The sequence below is a fragment of the Canis lupus genome, chromosome 32 (assembly GCF_048164855.1).
Source record: "Canis lupus baileyi chromosome 32, mCanLup2.hap1, whole genome shotgun sequence".
Lineage (NCBI taxonomy): Eukaryota > Metazoa > Chordata > Mammalia > Carnivora > Canidae > Canis > Canis lupus.
In genome coordinates, this window is record NC_132869.1 from 20,226,348 (window position 1) to 20,244,743 (window position 18,396).

At 44.4% G+C, this 18,396-nt stretch overlaps 1 protein-coding gene across 1 annotated transcript in view; it reads right to left on the bottom strand.

Moving 5' to 3' along the window:
• Window positions 1-247: 247 nt before the first annotated feature.
• Window positions 248-18,396, bottom strand: part of TNFAIP8L3 (TNF alpha induced protein 8 like 3) — a 37,670-nt gene continuing 19,521 nt past the window's right edge. The window contains exon 2 of the mRNA XM_072808492.1: window positions 248-1,710. Within this exon, the coding sequence (XP_072664593.1) occupies window positions 1,148-1,710 (563 nt within the window). The 3' untranslated portion in view covers window positions 248-1,147. The remainder of the gene's footprint in view (window positions 1,711-18,396) is intronic.

Genomic DNA, 18,396 nt, shown 5'->3' on the forward strand with positions numbered 1-18,396 from the left:
TTGTTGAGAGTTGGTAAAAATATGTCAGAAGTCACAGTGTGAAAGCAAGGCTGGGAGCCAGTGGGACTGAAGGCGGCCACATGTCCTTGAGCCAGCAGCCCGCGCCCACCCTTCCTGCCCGCCCACTGCCCCCCAGGGTCTGAGTGTGCAGCTCTTGCTTGTCACTGTCTGCCTTTCCATCCCATTGTTCTTAACACTGTATCTAATTCCCAGGTATTTGACTTTGGAATCACAACTCCAAAACCTCTTGTTTGAAGGGTAGTTTTCAATTTATTAATGAACCAAAGAAATTAGCGCAAAGTGACTGTGAACGGCTAGGTGAGATGGATAGGGGTCCATTCTGTGTGCCCTCCTGCACCTCGAGGATGGCGCCCCTAAGAGGGGGAGGCCAGGTCTAAAGGGAGCATAGTTTTCTGCCCCTGTGTCAGGAGGGGGCAACTCTCTCCGCACCCCCAACCCACTGGAAAGCCTCCCTCTGCAGGATCATAAACCCGCATCTAGGGCCTAAAAAATACAGCTCTTGGAAAACATCTTTCCAATTTGCAGCTATGCTTTTTCACACTTTTGTATTCATTTGTATTTGAAACAGCACGTCTAGAGACAGACTGTAAACCCAGCCCACTAGATGCTATTATTCTTTTCTTCTCTGCTGCTTAGTAGTCTAGATCCAGGTTGATCCCTCTCACACTCCAGAGAGAAAATAACAAGACCTTATGTTAGAGTTTTCAAAAGCATTGAACCTCACAGCAGCCCTGGGAGGTGGGCAGGCGGGCATCGTGGTTCTGGGATCCCGAGGATGGCTCTACTGGTGAGGCTGGGAACCAAATCCATGCCCTTCAACTTCTGGTCCAGGGCTCCTTCTGCTCCACTAGATGAACTGAGCTCACGTTGATGAGCACAACAGCCTTCCACTTAGAATAGATGAAATGTCCTTTGGGCTGGCAAACCAAGGAGATTCAAAGTACAGACCTGGTCAGTGAGCTCAGGGGATAAGCACACCTGAGTGAAATCTGGCATCAGTATCAGACAGGTAAATAGGGCAGAACATGGGCATCTTCGACAAGGTGTCCTGTTGTCTTGATTCTAACCTGGACCACATTGGCTGCTAGAACCGGAACTCAGCAAAGTCCAGGAGGAGAGAAGGCATTCAGAGGACTTTCTCATCTAGCAATTTGTTGATTCCTTCACAAATCCTCTTGAGGTTGGGCCTACAGTCTCCATCCAGACTATAAAGGGTGGAGAGGAACTCCACATCGGCAAAGTGGTTGAAGACGTGGTTGATGCGCCCGTGGGTTCTAGGCGTCAGGTGTCGCTGCACCAGTTCATGCACCAGGTCCTTGCACTCATGCAGGAGCTTGGACAGCACGTTCCTATCAAAGGTGTATTCCACCTCATAGAAGCTGACGATGGTCATGGCGGTCTGGTTTAGCTTCTTCCTGAGCTTCTCCACGATAACAACCTCCTCCTGGCTGAACTGGTTGTGCCGGTAGAGGATTCCAATTTTGACTGCCACCTTGATCAAGTCTTTCATGATCTTGTGGGCTTCCTTCTTGTTGTGGGTGTGCTCTTTGGTGACTTTGTAGAGCTCATCAAAGATCTCGCTGCTGGTGTCATCAATCAACATGTTTGCCATGGTTTTGCTGGCTATTTTGCTTAAGATCTTCTTCTGGGCTTGAAGAGCAAGGTTCTTGGAACTAAAAACATCAGGACCTACAGTAAGGAAAGAAAGAAATGTTATAGGAAGATGAGAACCATTTGTTATGTTTCTATAAGTGAGAAACACTAATTTGAACCTATGTTCCTAGAGCAGAAACGCAGGCCTTTATATCCCACAACCCCTTAACCAAACTCCACCAAAGCCTGGGACTCCACTGTCCTCTCCACATAATCTGCTTGTTTACCCTCCTAAACCTCTTAAATTGCACGCTTCTCTCTCTGGAACTGGTCTCCTCTTCTCTAAGCATCTCACCTTTTGAGACCTACTTCATGCATGATACTCTCCTGACCCTATTAGCTCACAAGGGACACCACCATTCAGTTGTGCAAATTACCACTTAATGACAAGAATGTAGCAGCAGTGCCAATGCCATACACAGGCAGCTGATCATGGCAGTCTTCTTACTGAGTCTCAGAATCCATATTTTGAGTCTAAGGTGTATTTTTTTCATGTTTCTTATCTTGGAAATTGCTATGTGTCTTATAGTCACCATTGCTAGGTGGCACTTGTGCTGTGGTTGTCGTTATCTATATGTACATCAATTTGCACAACAAGAGCCAGAGACTTGGGAGAAAAGTCAAGAGCACTCGAAGAAATATTGCCTCACCAACGCTTTCAATTGGCAATAGAGAACAGAAGGGCACTGTGTGCGAAACACAAACATCAACAAGTCCAAGGCAAACATGCTTCAGATAGTAGTACCCTGAATGTGAAGAAGCTTAGAAAAACCAAAGTCTATCTATCTATTTATTTATTTATTAGATTTTATTTATTTGAGAGCACAAGAATGAGAACAAGCAGGGGGAAGGGCAGATGGAGAGGGAGAAGCAGGCTCCCAGCTCAGCAGGGAGCCCAATGCGGGCTCTATTCCAGGACCCTGAGATGACGACCAGAGTTGAAGGCAGATACTTAAACCAACTGAGCACCCAGGTGCCCCCCAAAGTCAATTCATTTCTCTTGTTTTCCACTGGCCATCACTCTACAGTATGTATGTGTATTATTCTTCCAAAGGAGATTTGGGCTGCCCCAGGACTGAGACGATGTCTCCCACAGCACCCAGTTCAGTTCTGGGCACAGGGATGAAATGGTGTCTGCTAAGTAAAATACCAGAGAAACACTGCAGAAGAATAAGAAAGTAGTAAAATACAGCACAAATTTCTATTAAAAAAATACTTTTCCTTTGAGGACTGAAGACCTTTCTAGGATCCAGAGAGACTCTATCCGGTGCTGCATGGCCACGGGAAGTGACAGATTGGACAGGCAGAGGGGCCACACGGCCATGCATGCCAGGTTCTGCAATCCTCACCTGGCTGCCCCACCTCCTATCCCACGAGCTCTGCCCACCCTGGACTCATTTTCTCAGTGGACAGTGACTAATACCTGGATGCTTGGGTCTCACAGACAGACTCAATGGACACTCCAACATAATTTAAACAAGGCATATATGCACTTCCTCCATCCACATGACCCCTCACAACTGGCCCAGCCTTTCTCCCTCAGCCCTGGGCCCCTGCAAGACAGCTACTTCAGCTCTCAGCCTTCTGGCTACACGCCCTGGGGGCCACAACCTGGAGTGGGGTTGCTGTGGCAGGATCAGCAGCAGTAAGGCAGCTGGGGCCATGGGCATCCTACAGTGCAGGGAGCTCTCTCTCTCAAGTTTGAATCCATACAATCTTCAAGCAAGGTCACAGTGAAGTGACCCTGACATAGGCAGGATTTTCCCTTCAGTCGAGGCGCAAAGAGAACAAACAGCATCTCTTGACTCTTTACCACGAGAAAGCCCCAACTGTCTGATTTATGCCCTCCCTGAGTTTGTAACAAAAAACATTTCTGCCCAGTATGACCATCTACTATGGTTATCAGACTTCTGTGTGAATTACCTTTGTTCCCAAAATATCAAATGCGTATTCCAAAGACAAATATTTACAAGTATTTTTAAATTTATTTATTTATTTATTCATGAGAGACAGAGAGAGAAGCAGAGACACAAGCAGAGGGAGAAGCAGGCTCCCTATGGGGAGCCTGATGCAGGACTTGATCCCAGGACCCCGGGATCACAACCTGAGCCAAAGGCGGATGCTCAACCATTGAGCCACCCAGGTGTCCCAAATATTTACAGGTATTAAGGATTTCAGAAGACTGTGCTGTGTGCTTTGTTCATGGAGACACACAGAGAGAAGCAGAGACACAGGCAGAGAGGAAGCAGGCTCCGTGCAGGGAGCCCGACATGGGACTCCATCCTGGGTCTCCAGGATCACGCCCTGGGCTGAAGGCAGGCGCTTAACTGCTGAGCCACCGGGGTGCTCCTGTGCTGTATTGCCTTGAAGTCAACTCCACAGAAGCAGCTTAAAGACTTTTGAATAGTGACCCTGCACTAAAATAGGTGTATGCCTACTCAGGTTATTATTCTAATGGGAACAATGGCATCTAGATGGATCCTTTCTAGAATATTAAAAAAAAAATGAGTCATTTCTTTGTAGATATAGCTCCTAACAACTGCCTGAGAATAAGGTACATTAAGAGGCTCTCTAGAAATGCACCCAGTACATACTGACCCAGAAGCGGGGCATCAAATACGCACGTGCCTGCTGGGAGGTAGGCTCTGTGGGAGCAGGGACCTGTGTGCAAGCCCTCCTGGACGCCCAGCGCCTCACACACCGGGCACACGGGGCAGGTGCGCTGGGAGGAAGGAGTGCTGGCAGCCTCTGCACCAGGCGCTTCGTGGTTTTAACTCTAACTGTTGGGTGAAGCTGGCATTTTTATCAAGGCTTCCTTGCTAGCCCGATTCCAAATGCCACTCATTTCCCTTCCAGCACTCCCAACACTTTTCTCTAAGACCCATAGCTCCACACCTTTCGCTCATATATTCCCATAAGATTTTTGAAAACCCATGTACCTCCTTGTGCACTTAACTTGCCAGCAAGTATTATAATGTTAAATAGTAACAATTTATTAATAGATATGATTTCTAGATATGAGTATTTAAAAATTAGCCTATTAAATCATTTTTTAAATATGTCCAATATAACATAGCACTACAGTGATGTAACACCTGTTACTGTCCATTTTAAGATGATAGGAGTCAAGCTCTTCTTTAAAAATTAAAATGCTATGTTCTTTTTTCTTCCTTGAAATTGCATCTCTATTTCATGACACCCAGAGACTTTTAACATACGTTTTTATGCTTGAAAATGTTTTATCAGATCAATTCATCATAATTCTCTACAGCCAAAGGATGTACACAAGTGGAAATTTTTTTTAAAGATTTTATTTATTTATTCATGACAGAGAGAGAGAGAGAGAGGGGCAGGCAGAGATACAGGCAGAGGGAGAAGCAGGCTCCACACAGGGAGCCCAACATGGGACTCGATCCCGGGTCTCCAGGATCACGCCCTGGACTGAAGGCGGCGCTAAACCGCTGGGCCACCGGGGCTGCCCACAAGTGGAAATTTAAATTAAAAGAGGATTCCAGTGGTCAAAAATCTCCAAGCCTTAAAACATTTCTTTTGGAGCGAGTTATTTTATTTTGGGGTATAATATAAAATATTAACTGTTGATAAGTACTAAACATAAAAAGTAAATATTTATTGGAAATGCACCTCCAAATGAAATGTGTAGGGGTGGGTTATGGTACCTTGATTCAAAGAGGCATCATCAACACCAGAGTTTTGCGTCATCCCTGTGTTTGACCAGGGAGGTTCTGCACCCCAGAATGGGCAAGAACTCTGGCTACAACAGTGGAAAGGAGAGGGGACCACCATGTTTTGACCTCACATTGTGTCTCAGGCAGGGAAGTGTAAAAAAGACTATGAATTGAGGTAAGAAAGAGGAATTGGATCCCGAAGTCAGTTCCCTCAAAATCATCCTCGTCTGCACATCACACAGGAAGTCTTTGGACTCTCAAGGTGCGTACCCTGTATGGAACTCTCCTCTTCCATGACAGCAGCAGTGTTTCAAGAGGGGAAAAGACGTGCTCTTCAGGGGCATAGAGTTTCTTGATCAAATAAGTTTGGAAAATACTGGGTTAAGTAATTAAACAGATTCTTTTCCTGTGAGACTTTGAAATATTCCTTTAATACATCCAGGTGTCCTAGCAACTCTCTGAGGGGGCTGGGTGTGGTAGGCAGAATAATGCCACCCCCCCCCTGCCCCAAAGATGTCCACATCTTAGTCCCTGAAACCTGTGAATGTGACCCAGCAAAAGAGACTTTGCAGGTGTAATTAAATTCAGGATTTGAGGATGGAGAAATTATCCTGGATCATCCAGTGAGCCTGATATAATCACGAGGGTCTTTCAAAGTAAAAGAGGGAGGCAGGAGAGAGTGGGCCAGAGAAGGGGACGTGATGTTGGGAGCAGAGGATCAGAGTGACATGATCGCTGGCTTTGAAGACAGAGGAAGGAGCCACGAGCCATTGGAGCATGGCTGGTTTCTAGAAGCTGGAAAAGGGAAGGGAACACAATCTGCCCTAGAGCCTCTGGGAAAAATGCAGCCCTGCCGTTACACTGATTTTTAGCCCTGTGAAACCCATTTAGGAGTTCTGATCTCTAGAGGTGTAAGAGGATACATTTGTGAGTCTGAAGTGTCTAAGTTTGTGGTAATTTGCTCCATTACAGCAGCAGTAATTCAGGTGAATAGAATATAGTGCGATGCAGCACTTCCCAATTTTATTTGGTCAGGGAGTTCTTTTTGTTTTTTTGAGTAGAGTGCCCAATGCCCTGGTTTGCCAGGATTGAGGGGTTTCTCATAGAGCTGACTTTCTGTGCTGGAACTAAGGGACAGGCATGTTGGGACAAGTCCGTCACCCTATTCCAAAACCACCAGTAATGTATATATGTGTATATATATATATATATATATATATATATATATATATATATATATCGTTGAGTTAAAAATTGGAAGTAACAAAGAAAAACTTCAGAGGGTGGTGGAATATAATATATACTTGCCATTTGAGATGCTTTAATCTCAGCAGGTAAGTTGTACACTCATGTTGCCACGTTTACCAATTTACCGCCCCCTCTACTTGCTTTTGCCTTCTATAGTCAATCTTAACCGTTTATGGTTCATTCTGGGCAAAAATCCCTTTTGTCCTTTGGTTGCTCTGCACTTATCGAGCACTTACTATTAGTTTTGGCTCTATATGAATTGCTATGGGGAAAATCACTCCAAAATATTCATTTGGGTCCCACTCTGAATGTGGTCCTGCAGGACAGGAGAGACAGACAAATGAAACAAAAAGGAAAAACATGCGAAATAACACAAAATGGCAAGAGTGAGAACAGCTGGGGACAGCTAAGGGTGGACTTGCATGTGGATGGATAGGGATGGCTACAATGTTATAAAGTGGTTTCTAAAGTCAAAGATATGGGCCAGGGCAGCCCGGGTGGCTCAGCGGTTTAGTGCCTCCTTCAGCCCAGGACCTGATCCTGGAGATGCGGGATCGAGTCCCATGTCGGGCTCCCTGCATGGAGCCTACTTCTCTCCCTGCCTGTGTCTCTGCCTGTGTCTCTGCCTCTCTCTCTCTCTCTCTGTGTGTGTCTGTCATGAATAAATAAATAAAATCTTAAAAAAAAAGATACAGGCCAATAGTTTCTCCTAGTCACAAAGGCTGGTTTTCCTGGTAAGTTTGCAGTCATTGCAGTTGTTCAAAAATGTGTTATTTACCTGTAAGGCGATTTAGGGTACAAACTTCCAGGGTGAGGGTCAGGAGGGCCAAGGTGTAACATCTCTGAAGCCTGAAATACCAAGAGTCTAGGGTGGAGGAACCTAACTGCTGTGTATGGATCAACAAGCACCAAGAAAGCTTTAAGAAAGAACAACAAGTAGATTCCCCAACAACCCCTCTCTCCCGCCCAGCCCTAGACAGCCAGTGTGAAAATCTTCAGGGAGACAGCTAGTAATCACAAGCTCCCTAAGAGACTCTGACATGCCTAAGACCCCCTGATCAGGACATGCCTCAACATGTATCTGATAGGACACTAGTCCTGATAGGTGATTTGGGAGAGAAGGGTGTGTGGTCAGTTATGATAAGTTTGTAGATGACCATATATTATAGTTGGCTCTTGAGGATTTGCCATACCAGGTAGCTTATTGAAGGCTTTGAGAAGTCCCACAGTAAAGACATCTGTGTGGTTTTGTTTAGTCTACCCACTTCTCAAACTTCCTGAACCTTACAAAATTTGTACACAACACACACACACACACACAACCATCTTGTGGTATTGTAAGAAATTCTGGGACAGGATTGAGAGAAATAAAATCGAGACACTCTGGTCAACTTTTACAGCTCCCAGGGATCTGCTAGGGAGGGGTGAGGAGACACCACTGTTACCAGCACGCATACATGATTTCCATGTACATGGAAATCTTGAGCTTGCTTTCTTCCATTCATTCTTCTATCCGAACCTTCTACAGGGGGTACTATATTGATGATCTATCACGGAGAAACACTGGAGGCTGAGAGGAAGAATGTGAGTTTTGGGAGCCAAGGTCAGGAGTACACTTGGATATTTGGAGAAACAGGCCTAACCCGTGGATACATATTTGTTTTGGGAGAACACCAAGGGACCAGGTTAGATCTTGGTGAAAACTGTCCTCTTATTGCTGTGTACAAGCCTTCAGAAGGCTGTTGTGGCCAGGGACAATTCTCTTAGCCATGTTTGTACAAAAGGTCCCATTCCCCAGCCATGAAAGCTAATGAGTTGTTTACAATACCTCAGAATCTCTGAGAATGGAAAGAAAAATGTGATTATGCAGCTATTATATATAGCTCACCTGACCAGCACGATGGAACAAGATGGAGGAAGCCGTGAAACTGACCCCCGTAGAATAAACAGGAGCTTCCTTAAACCACAGGTGAGGGGCACCTGGGTGGCTCAGTGGTTGACTGTCTGCTTTTGGCTCAGGTCGTGATCCTGGGGTCCTGGAATCAAGTCCTGCATCAGGCTCCCCAAGGGGAGCCTGCTTCTCCCTATGTCTCTGCCTCTGTGTGTCTCTCATGAATAAATAAAATCTTTAAAAAACACACAAGATTGATGAAGAAGCTCAAGTGAAAGCAATGTGAGGTCAGTGCTCTGACAATAAGAACCCTTAGAATATTTACAAGGAAAAGAAAATTACCAAGAACTATGTTGGGAGATTGGTGTGACAATGGTAGCAAACTAGTTTGGAGACAGAAGGCAAAAGTTAACTTAAGTGGGTCCTTCACTAAACAGAACAGTGTTGGGGCCAGTCTGAGTTGATGCTTCTATAAATGATGTTCAGCTGTAGTACAAGTGAGGTTTCCACATTTCTAGACGACACTAAGCTCTCCCAGATGGTGAAATGCCAAACTGGTGGTGATAAACAGCAGGAAGATCTTACCAAGCCGGGTGAGTGGGCAGGGAAGAGGCAGATGAGCTTTCGCATGATAAGAACAGGTAGTACGTTTGGGGAAAAATAAAGCAAATGAGGGTTGTGAGGGATGAAGAGCTCTGAGCATCAGCCCAAGATGCACTGAGGTACAGAGGGGCTGGGGGACAGACTCAACTCTTCTCTTCTTACTCTCGGGACTCTGTAACTTCTCTGCTTCCAGTTAAGGATGGTGTGGAAAACTTGAATACGAGTATGGAGAGCTGTGTCAAAATAATAAAACTGGAAATTTTGTCACAGCCAGTGCACACACAGTATCACTTCACTTCTGTAAACAGCCTAAGATGATGATGGCAAGGAAGAGAGTTAGCTAAAAGTGTTAAGTAGAAGTTAGGAGTGGAGATGGTACCCAGAGCACAACAATCTGTGGTGTTTAATAAGCACCAGCTGTCAAAGCAGGAGACCCAGAGTATAAGGAAAGTGGGAGCGGAGTCCCCAGGGCCTATGGAGGGGTAAGACCCTTAGCAGAGGGTGATTAGTGGTAGTCCAAGTTTCTGGCATTCAATCACTTATATTTAACTGTTGGGAAAAAGTTCAAGCAAGCCTCCTTCAGATCCAGCAGCCTCACAAACTGCCTGAACTTCCATGATGAGCACCTGTCTGTTTACCTGCGCACGCACCCAGAAAAGCTGATTGGACCGGTCATGTCCCTCTTGTTCTATCCTTCACTGCTGCCAAAGGGCCAGGAGCCGGTGGAGAGAATGGCACCCTCTCCCTTCCCTGCCTGTTCTCTTGTCTGTTCTCTGTGTGAATGATGAGGAAGGGGTTGCTTTGGGGGTGAGAGGGTGGGCAGGATGGGCTATCCACGACAGGGCCAAAACACCTTCTAGAGAAGACCCTGCCTCTGCTTCAGTTCTTGGTTGTCCCTATGTAGCCACGAGGCCAAAACTATTAAGCAACCTTAAGTACTGTTTTGAAGTGTGAACCCAACAGAGTTACGGTTTCCAGGAAGACTACTAAAGGAGTCGTTGCATCTCCAGTGGAGTCAAACTAGAAAACATTTTCTTTCCCTTGTATAAAACTGTGGCTTGTATACTGCTGGAATATTAAAAACACAGCACAGGAGGAAGTGCAATGAAACGAGATCATTGACTAATGGTGGGGCCTTTGAGTTAAGGACCAGCAAAAACCTGGATCCTCCCCTCTCTCCACAGAGAAATGATCAAAGCTCAGAAGCCCATGGAAAAAAAAGCCTTTTTTGGTCTAATCCCTTTCATACTTGAATGAGATGGCAGTTTTGAGGCTTAAAAAAGATATTTTGGGATATTTTAAAAGGCATCACAGTAAAACTTGGATGGCCTGGGAGGGTGAGGAATGCATTTTTCTGACTGCACGTCAGTCCAGCACACCCTCAAGCCTCCTTCGGGTCTGGGCCTCTCCCTCCCCCCAAGAGAGCCACTCCCTTGAGCGTGTATTTCCTGGGCTCACCTCTGCAGCTGAGACCTGAGGTCCCCAACTTTCCACTCCCTGAAGTAAGAAGCAAGCAGTTTATGGGTCCTACAGGTGGGATCACCACGACGTGGGGGGTATCAGCCTCTGCCAGGTAACACTCCACCTTGTCCAAGATGAAAATATCAGAACCTCTGTTTCTGTCTCTTTGTTTTCTTAGGAGATATGTTAAGCTTTACTAACAGTTAACATGCAGGCTGACTGGGGGACCCACCCACAGCATGTGGCATTCTAAGGGAAGTGGGGAAAGTCCCCCACTCAGAGTTTGGGGGTATTTAGTGAACCCCTTACTTGTTTATTCCCTTTCAACAGTTTTGATTTATTTCAGCATTTGTTTATGTGTGCTTGGTTAAACAGACTCAGTGATTATATTATTTAGTTTTAACTAAATCCTCACAGAATGGACCAATGATTTCAAGAGATTCCTGCAAGCAACAAAACTGAAGACAATACACTAATCATGCCAGCATAAATGAACAGCAAGGAAATGGCAGGGCTGACGATTATCCTCCTCATCATAAGAGCTTTTCCGCAGCCAAATTATAAGGTAAAAGTAATGATCTAATCAAATCTGACAAAAAAATGGGCCATAAAAATTTCAAAAATTCTAATAAGATGATTTGAAATATGGATTTGAAACACTTTTACTTGCCTTGAGCTATTCCCCAAGGTAGTAGGAAGCCATGGCAATTAGTAAGACAGTTACTGTGATTTTGATTTTAGCTTGTCCTATGGGTGATGGGGATGGGCGATCAGGAATGACTGCTGGGGGGGCAGGGATGAGTTGAGGATGATGTTGAGTGCCTCTTCTAGCATGGGAAATTGGAGGGTGGTGGAGGGGGCTGTGGGGCAATTAGAAGCATCTAGGAGCCTGTGGAATGGATGAATTCAGGCCTTAGCATGCTGAATTCTTGGTGCCTTAGGGGAATCTGCGTGGAGATGGTCATGGGACCTGCCCAGTAGGCACCTCACACCAACCTGTCCCACCCCAAGCTTACCCCTTTCCTACCCAAACTCTACCAGTTTTCACAAAGCAAGGGAAGGGAAGACCAACCTTCCCTAAAGAATTTGTCAACTGGGGATCCTGAGGGATTAAAAAGGTTCTTCCTTAAAATGCACATATATAAAATTAGCTAATTAAAAATGCACATATATAAAATTAGCTAATTAAAGTATGGTCTCTACTCATGGCTTGTTGGGAATCTCTTGAGTCAGAGCTACAATGTATCCCTCCTAGGGAATTCTCTCTCCCCTCTCTAGGCCCGCCACCAAACTGCCCTTCCTATTCAATGAAAACTGAGGTTAGGAAGTGAGAGGCAGGCTTGGGTATGGCACAGTTGGGAGGGAGGGTAGAAGGAAGAAGGACTGAGCTGCCAACAAGCAAATGCAGAGGAGCGGGTGTCGCCAGTAGCCAGTCATTCTACCTCGAGCTCGGGCTTGTTTGGAAATCTTGCCTTTGGCTCAAGCCTGAGAACAGGTGCAGAGTTTTGGCTTTGCACTTCATGGCTGCTCAGTCCTAGAGAGTCATTCATCCAGCCATTAGAAATGATGTGTTTTTAGGGGACCAGGCATGATGAATCTTCCCAGCTATACTGGACATTTCAGGATGTTGTGCAAAGATGTACAAAAGTGATGGTAGTCAAAAAGGGACACTTCTTACAGGAAAGCTGGTTCTGATTGTTGCAGTACCTTGCACTGAATAATTACTCTTTAAAAGCAGCACTTGATTGATCATCTTTAAGAAGAAGACCAAGTTTTTTTCATTTAAAAAAATTTCTGGGCCTTGAAATAACTTACTGTTCTAAGTAAGGTGAAGAGAGATGGGTCTGCTGTAAGCAAGCATACCAGCTCATTATCTCATTTTTGTCTTAGACCCTCTCCAATCGGCCCATCCATCAGCACTGAGTAACTAATTAATTAATAATCATGTCACAGAGACTATTAACTACTGAGCACAGATTATGTACCTGGGGTGACAGACACCATGTATTTGGTCTTCACAAGAGTTCTGCAAGAGAGGGACGGTGAGTTCCATTTTACAGATGAGGAATCTGAGCCACAGCAGATTTAAGTAATTCACTCAATGCTCTAGGGCTGATAAGCAGCAGAACTGCGATTTGGGCCAAGTTCAAACCAACTCCAGACAAAGCCTGCAATCTTTGCGTCCCAGCATCTGCTTTCTGAAAATCATCCTTGGCTCCCTAATGTTTGTGATTTCTCACTTATTTGCGACATTAAATAGGCTTCAATTTAAATCCCCATCTAGCAAGGAGATTTACATTTCATCATTTTTTTCTTCAATACAAAAAAAAGTCATTCTCATTATGTGATAAAACAATACCACGTATTCACCAAAACTTGAAGATAGATGTCGCTCTCATTTTTAGAGGGAATTCTATATATTTCAACAGAGTGACATATTGATTTTACAGCTAGCTCTGAAAAGTGAATGAGTGATGATTTTACTTACCAGAGCTAGCTGAGGCAGATACGTGTGAAGTCACTGGGGGGCTGAATCATCTCCAACTCCACAGGTTAATTTTGGAGATCGGAGAGATATTTTTGTCTTACTGCAGTTGAAGAGCAACCATCACCAAACACAACATCTACTTAACATGATTTCTTTAAACAAAGCTTATTCATCCCCTCCCCCACTCTCCCTTGCATCTATTTAATAAGTAACTGGTGTCTCTCTGAATGGTACATCATATTCAAGCATAATAATAGAGTCCACTTCCGTAGGGCTTTATGCACACGAACTCATCATACCCTTGTGACAACTCTATGAGCACACACTAATCATCATCATTATCATCATCAACAGCAGCAATGGCATTTTGCGTCTCACATCCAAGGAATCTAAGGCACAGAGATTAAACAGCTTGTGTGCAGCCTCCATCCATGCGGAAGGGCTGGGTTCAGGCCCGGAAGGCTGCCCCACAGTCCCATGCTTCACCCCGCCACACTACACTGCCATTCATGAGTGACAAATATCAATTAGTTTAAATGTTTTTTTGAACTACTGCCCACTTGGAAAATGGAAATGAAGGGTCCTTTTTTTCCTCAGAAGAATTAATTTTTTAAAAACCACGACACATCTCAAGTATGTAGACAAAACAGAAGATAATATAACAAACTCTACTTGTGTGGCCACTGCCCAGATGGAACAGATCTCAATATTTTGTCCTCGGAGACAGAGCGAGGTAAAAAGGCCTCTTTGTTTTCAGCTCCCTCTTTTCCCTATCTCCCCAGATCTAACTGCACTTCAGAAGCTAATGCGTCTTTGTCTCATCCATGTCTTTATAGTTTTGCCTCACAAGTATGCACGCATCATCAGTATATTGTTTAGAGTATTTTTAAACTTCAGATAAGGGTGTCGGACTACACACACAGGTTTTTCTGCAACTCTTCACTCAACATCAAGCTTTCAAAATTTATCAAATTTCGTCACTTAGTTGCTTATGTGAATATACTATGCATTCACATTTCCTGATGATGGACATTTGAGTTCTTTCCCCTTTCTGCAAGCAAGAGTCCACAGACCTGTCTCTATGCCCACATACAACAGTCTCCTGGGTTCTACATCTAGAATGAGACTGCCAGCTCCTGGGCCAGAGGCTGCCGGTTGCTACCCAGCAAGACAGCACTAATTTTCACTCTCAGCAGCAGCATATGAGTGCCTGCCGTTCCATTTTCTCATCAACACTTCAAATAGTCCACCTTTTAATTTTCTGCAATAAGTACAAAATAGTAACCTGTTTTAATATATCTCTGCTAGTGAAATTCAATGTATTTTTGTGTATACTGAGCATTCACGTCTTTCCTCTGTGAATGTGAATTGCTTATTCATAGAATTTACTAATTCCTGCCCCTGCCTCCACCACCCCCCCCCCCCCCTTGGATTGTATGTCTTTTCCTGGCTAATTTATGGGAGTTTTTTGGTTTTTAAAAAATATTTTATTTATTTGAGAGAGAGAGAGACAGAGATAGGGAGCACAAGCAGAGTGGGGGAGAGCAGAGGGCCAGGGGCAAGCAGACTCTCTGCTGAGCAGTGAGTCTGATGCAGGCTGATCCCAGGACCCTGAGACCATGACCTGAGCCAAAGGCAGATGCTTAACCCACTGAGCCACCCAAGTGCCCCTACAGGAGCTTTTAATATGCTATGGATTCTAATCCTCTGCTGATCACATGAGTTGCAACTATCTCCTTCCAGTCTGTAGCGCTGCCTTTTCACTTTATTTGTTGTGCCTTTAGTCATACAGAAGCTAAAAATTTTAACATAGTCAAATTTATCAATGTTTTCTTTTGTATCGCATTTTAAGAAACCCTTTCCTGCCATGAGGTGAGAAGTGAGTCTCATATATCTTCCAGAAGTTTGAAGGCTTTGCTTCCCACATTTAGGTCTTTAATCCATTTGGCATTTATTTGTGCTTATTGCATGAGGTACATTTTTCTCCTCACAATTTATTCAGTTTATTGAATAATTCACCCTTGTCCCACTGACCTGTTAGGCTACGTTTTTCTTATCAAGTTTCCAAACTGCATGGGTCTGTGTCTTTTACTCTGTACTACTGAACTATTTCAGTACTGGCACTCTACCATATTAACTACTATAACTCATAATAAGTCTTGATAGGCCATAGGGAAGGTACCCCCCACCATTTTATCCTTCGTAGAAATTGTCTTGACTGGGGGCACCTGGGTGGCTCAGTTGGTTAAGCATCTGCCTCTGGCTCAGGCCACGATCCTAGAACGCTGGGACTGAGTCCATATCAGGCTCCCTGCTCAGTGGGAATCTACTTCTTCCTCTATCCCTCCCCACTACTTGTGCTCTCACACTCTCTCAAATAAATACATAAAATCTTAAAAAAAAGAGAAATTATCTTGACTGTTCTTGCCTTTACTCTTCCATATGAATTTTAGGATCATTTGGCCAAATGCCACGACACCCTGTATTAATCTAGAACAGGTATCCTTATGATATTAAGCCTCCCATCCACTAGCATGATTTATCTCTCCACTTAGATCTTCTTTGTACTTGGATAATGCTTTAAGAGTCACTTCCATGAAACTCTTGCATATCTTTCATTAGATTTACTTCTAGGTACCACATAGTTTTGGTTGCTACTACAAGTGTCATTTTTTTCTATTATAGTTTCTAAATGGTTATTGGTGATATACAGAAACCCAACTGATTCCTATATAGTGATCTCCAATTGAGAAAATTTGTTGAGTTCTGTAATTAGTTCTAATTGATTTTATGTAGCATTTCAGATTTTTTTATATGGACAACCAAATTGCCCACACAAGATGATTTTCTTCTACCTTCTATTTCTTTTTCTTGCCTTGTTGCACCAGTGGGAGCCTCCAGTGCAATGCTGAATTGTAAGGGTGCTATTTGGCATCTCTGTCTTGTTTCCTACCAACAGAATTGCCTCTAAAATCTGCTCCCCCCATATGATCTCTGCTGTGGGTTTTTGATGGATACCACTTATCAAGTTAAGGAATTTTCCTTACGTTCCTGTTTGCTAATAGGCTTTGTCTGAAGATAGAAATGTGTATCTGATTTTATCAAACACTTTGTACCTATTGAGATCACCGTATGGTTTATCCCTTTTAATATGTGAATTTAACCAATTATTAAATGGCTTCCTGATTTAAATCATCATTGCTTTCCCACAATAAGCCCCACGTCATCATAATGCATATTATACATGTACATTATATATATTATAGTGTATATGTATGTAATATACACATATATAATATACTGAAGAATTCCATAAGTTTTGTATTTAGCATTTTGCAACTATGCTCAAAGGTGAGACTGGCCTATAACTTTTTCCTAGAAAAGTCTCTGTCTGATTTTAATGACCAAATAAACTACCCTCATAAAATGGATTATGTAGCTTTCTTGTTTTTTTAAAGATTTTATTTATTTATTCATGAGACAGAGAGGCAGAGACATAGGCAGAGGGAGAAGCAGGCTCCCTGCTGGGAGCCTGATGCAGGACTCTGGGGATCTTAGGATCATGCTCTGAGTGTGAAGGCAGATGCTCAACCACCAAGCCATCCAGGCGTCCTGCCGCCTTGTTTTTTGAAGGTTTAGAAATACTCATCCATAAAGCCACCTGTGACAAGTGTTATGTTTTGAGACCGGGGATGAGTGGAGAATCAATTTCTTTAATGTTTATTCATTATTCATGTAGAAGAGCAATAATCCCCTAAATCAACACATACTTATGATTTTTTAAACTATTTTAAGCTCTTTAGATTTTTCTTTTCTTTCCCTAGAGCACCCACAAAGTTGGTAGCCACTCTGAATGGTGGATCACTCTCATGAATAAAGGGATAAACACCATCCACTGGTGTAATTTTTAATACTGTTCTCTTTGTTTTATTTTTAAGAGGGGAGACCAAGTATCTATTTCTCAAGATACTTTAACAATTTTAGTACAAAAAATGATTAATGGGTATTGAGAGAAGTCAGAAAAGACACACTAAAGGAAGAGAATGAGTCCCCCACAACCCCACCATGCATCACATTTAACACGTATATACTCTACCACACAATCTCCAAGGCATATGTGCTTTAATATTCACAAACACATGGTCAACAGACACTATATTCTAATCTACTGAAAGTAACAAATAACCTAGCGGCAGGCTGCATGATGGGGGTAAGGGTGTCCATAGGTCTCCTGGTACATAACAGGATTCCCTTCTACTGCCCTTTCCTAAGCCAGGAGGTGGCAGGAGACACCGAGGAGGAGCTCGGTACACAGAACCCCGGCTCTGCCCACCTCATCTCATCTCAGCCCTCCCATCAGATGCCTGCTCTTCGGATGTCAGAGGACATGCTGAAATCACAAGCCAAAGGGCAGCTTCATCCCTTCACATGTATGACTCTGCCCTAGCCCAAATGGGTGAAGATAGGCAGGTGACAGCCGAAAAGTACCAGAAATTCAGGGCGGCTCTCCCTGGGAGTGGTGCTCTAAGCCTGGCTGCCCTGGCCCCCTGTGCCCATAGCTGGATCCAATGGATCCCTGACCAGGTGGCAGAGGCACAGCTGACGGTTTGTTCTTGCTGCAGGCTCCTCTCACCTTGAGCCCCGGGCCAGCACTCACATCCTTCCAGCAAGGGTGGCCCTTGCACCCAATTCCAGTGTAGTCCTTTTCCAGTGCTGCACTGTGATCAGCACTGAGTTATTCTAGGACTGATGCTCAGAGGACCTGTGTATCCTCACAACAGGGGCAGCATCTGCCATGTAGAAGTTGTTCAATAAATGTCTGTAAATGAATAACTGAATGAATGATTTCGAGTGCTCTTTCTCGTTCTTCGAGGCCCACATTCTTTCTGTTCAGGATATACACTGGCACGAGGATTCACGAAGTACGTGCTGAACTGAGTGCACTCGAGCACCTTCTGAACTCAGCATGAGGTCCACGCGTTGCCTTTCACATGGAGTCGCCTGCCCGGCCCAGCTGGGTCCTGCCTGTCTGTACCCCTACAAGCAACAGCATCCCCTGAGGGGTCAGAGGTGCCACCCACCACGCCCTCAGTGTTCAATTCCAGCAGGAGCCCTCTCTCCATGGCAGCAGCACCCACCCTCCTGCCACCCCAGAGCCTCCCCACTCACGTCCCTTCACGCTCACCAGCTATTTTAACACTCGGGAGCTGCTGGGGATCAGAATAGCACAGGCCACATCTGTCTCTCTGGGTGATCCCCTCTCTCTGTTGACAGCTCCCAGACTGTTCTCCGTGGCAGTTGCTGAAAATCCAGGCTCAGGCCACCAGCCTGCTAACAAGGACACC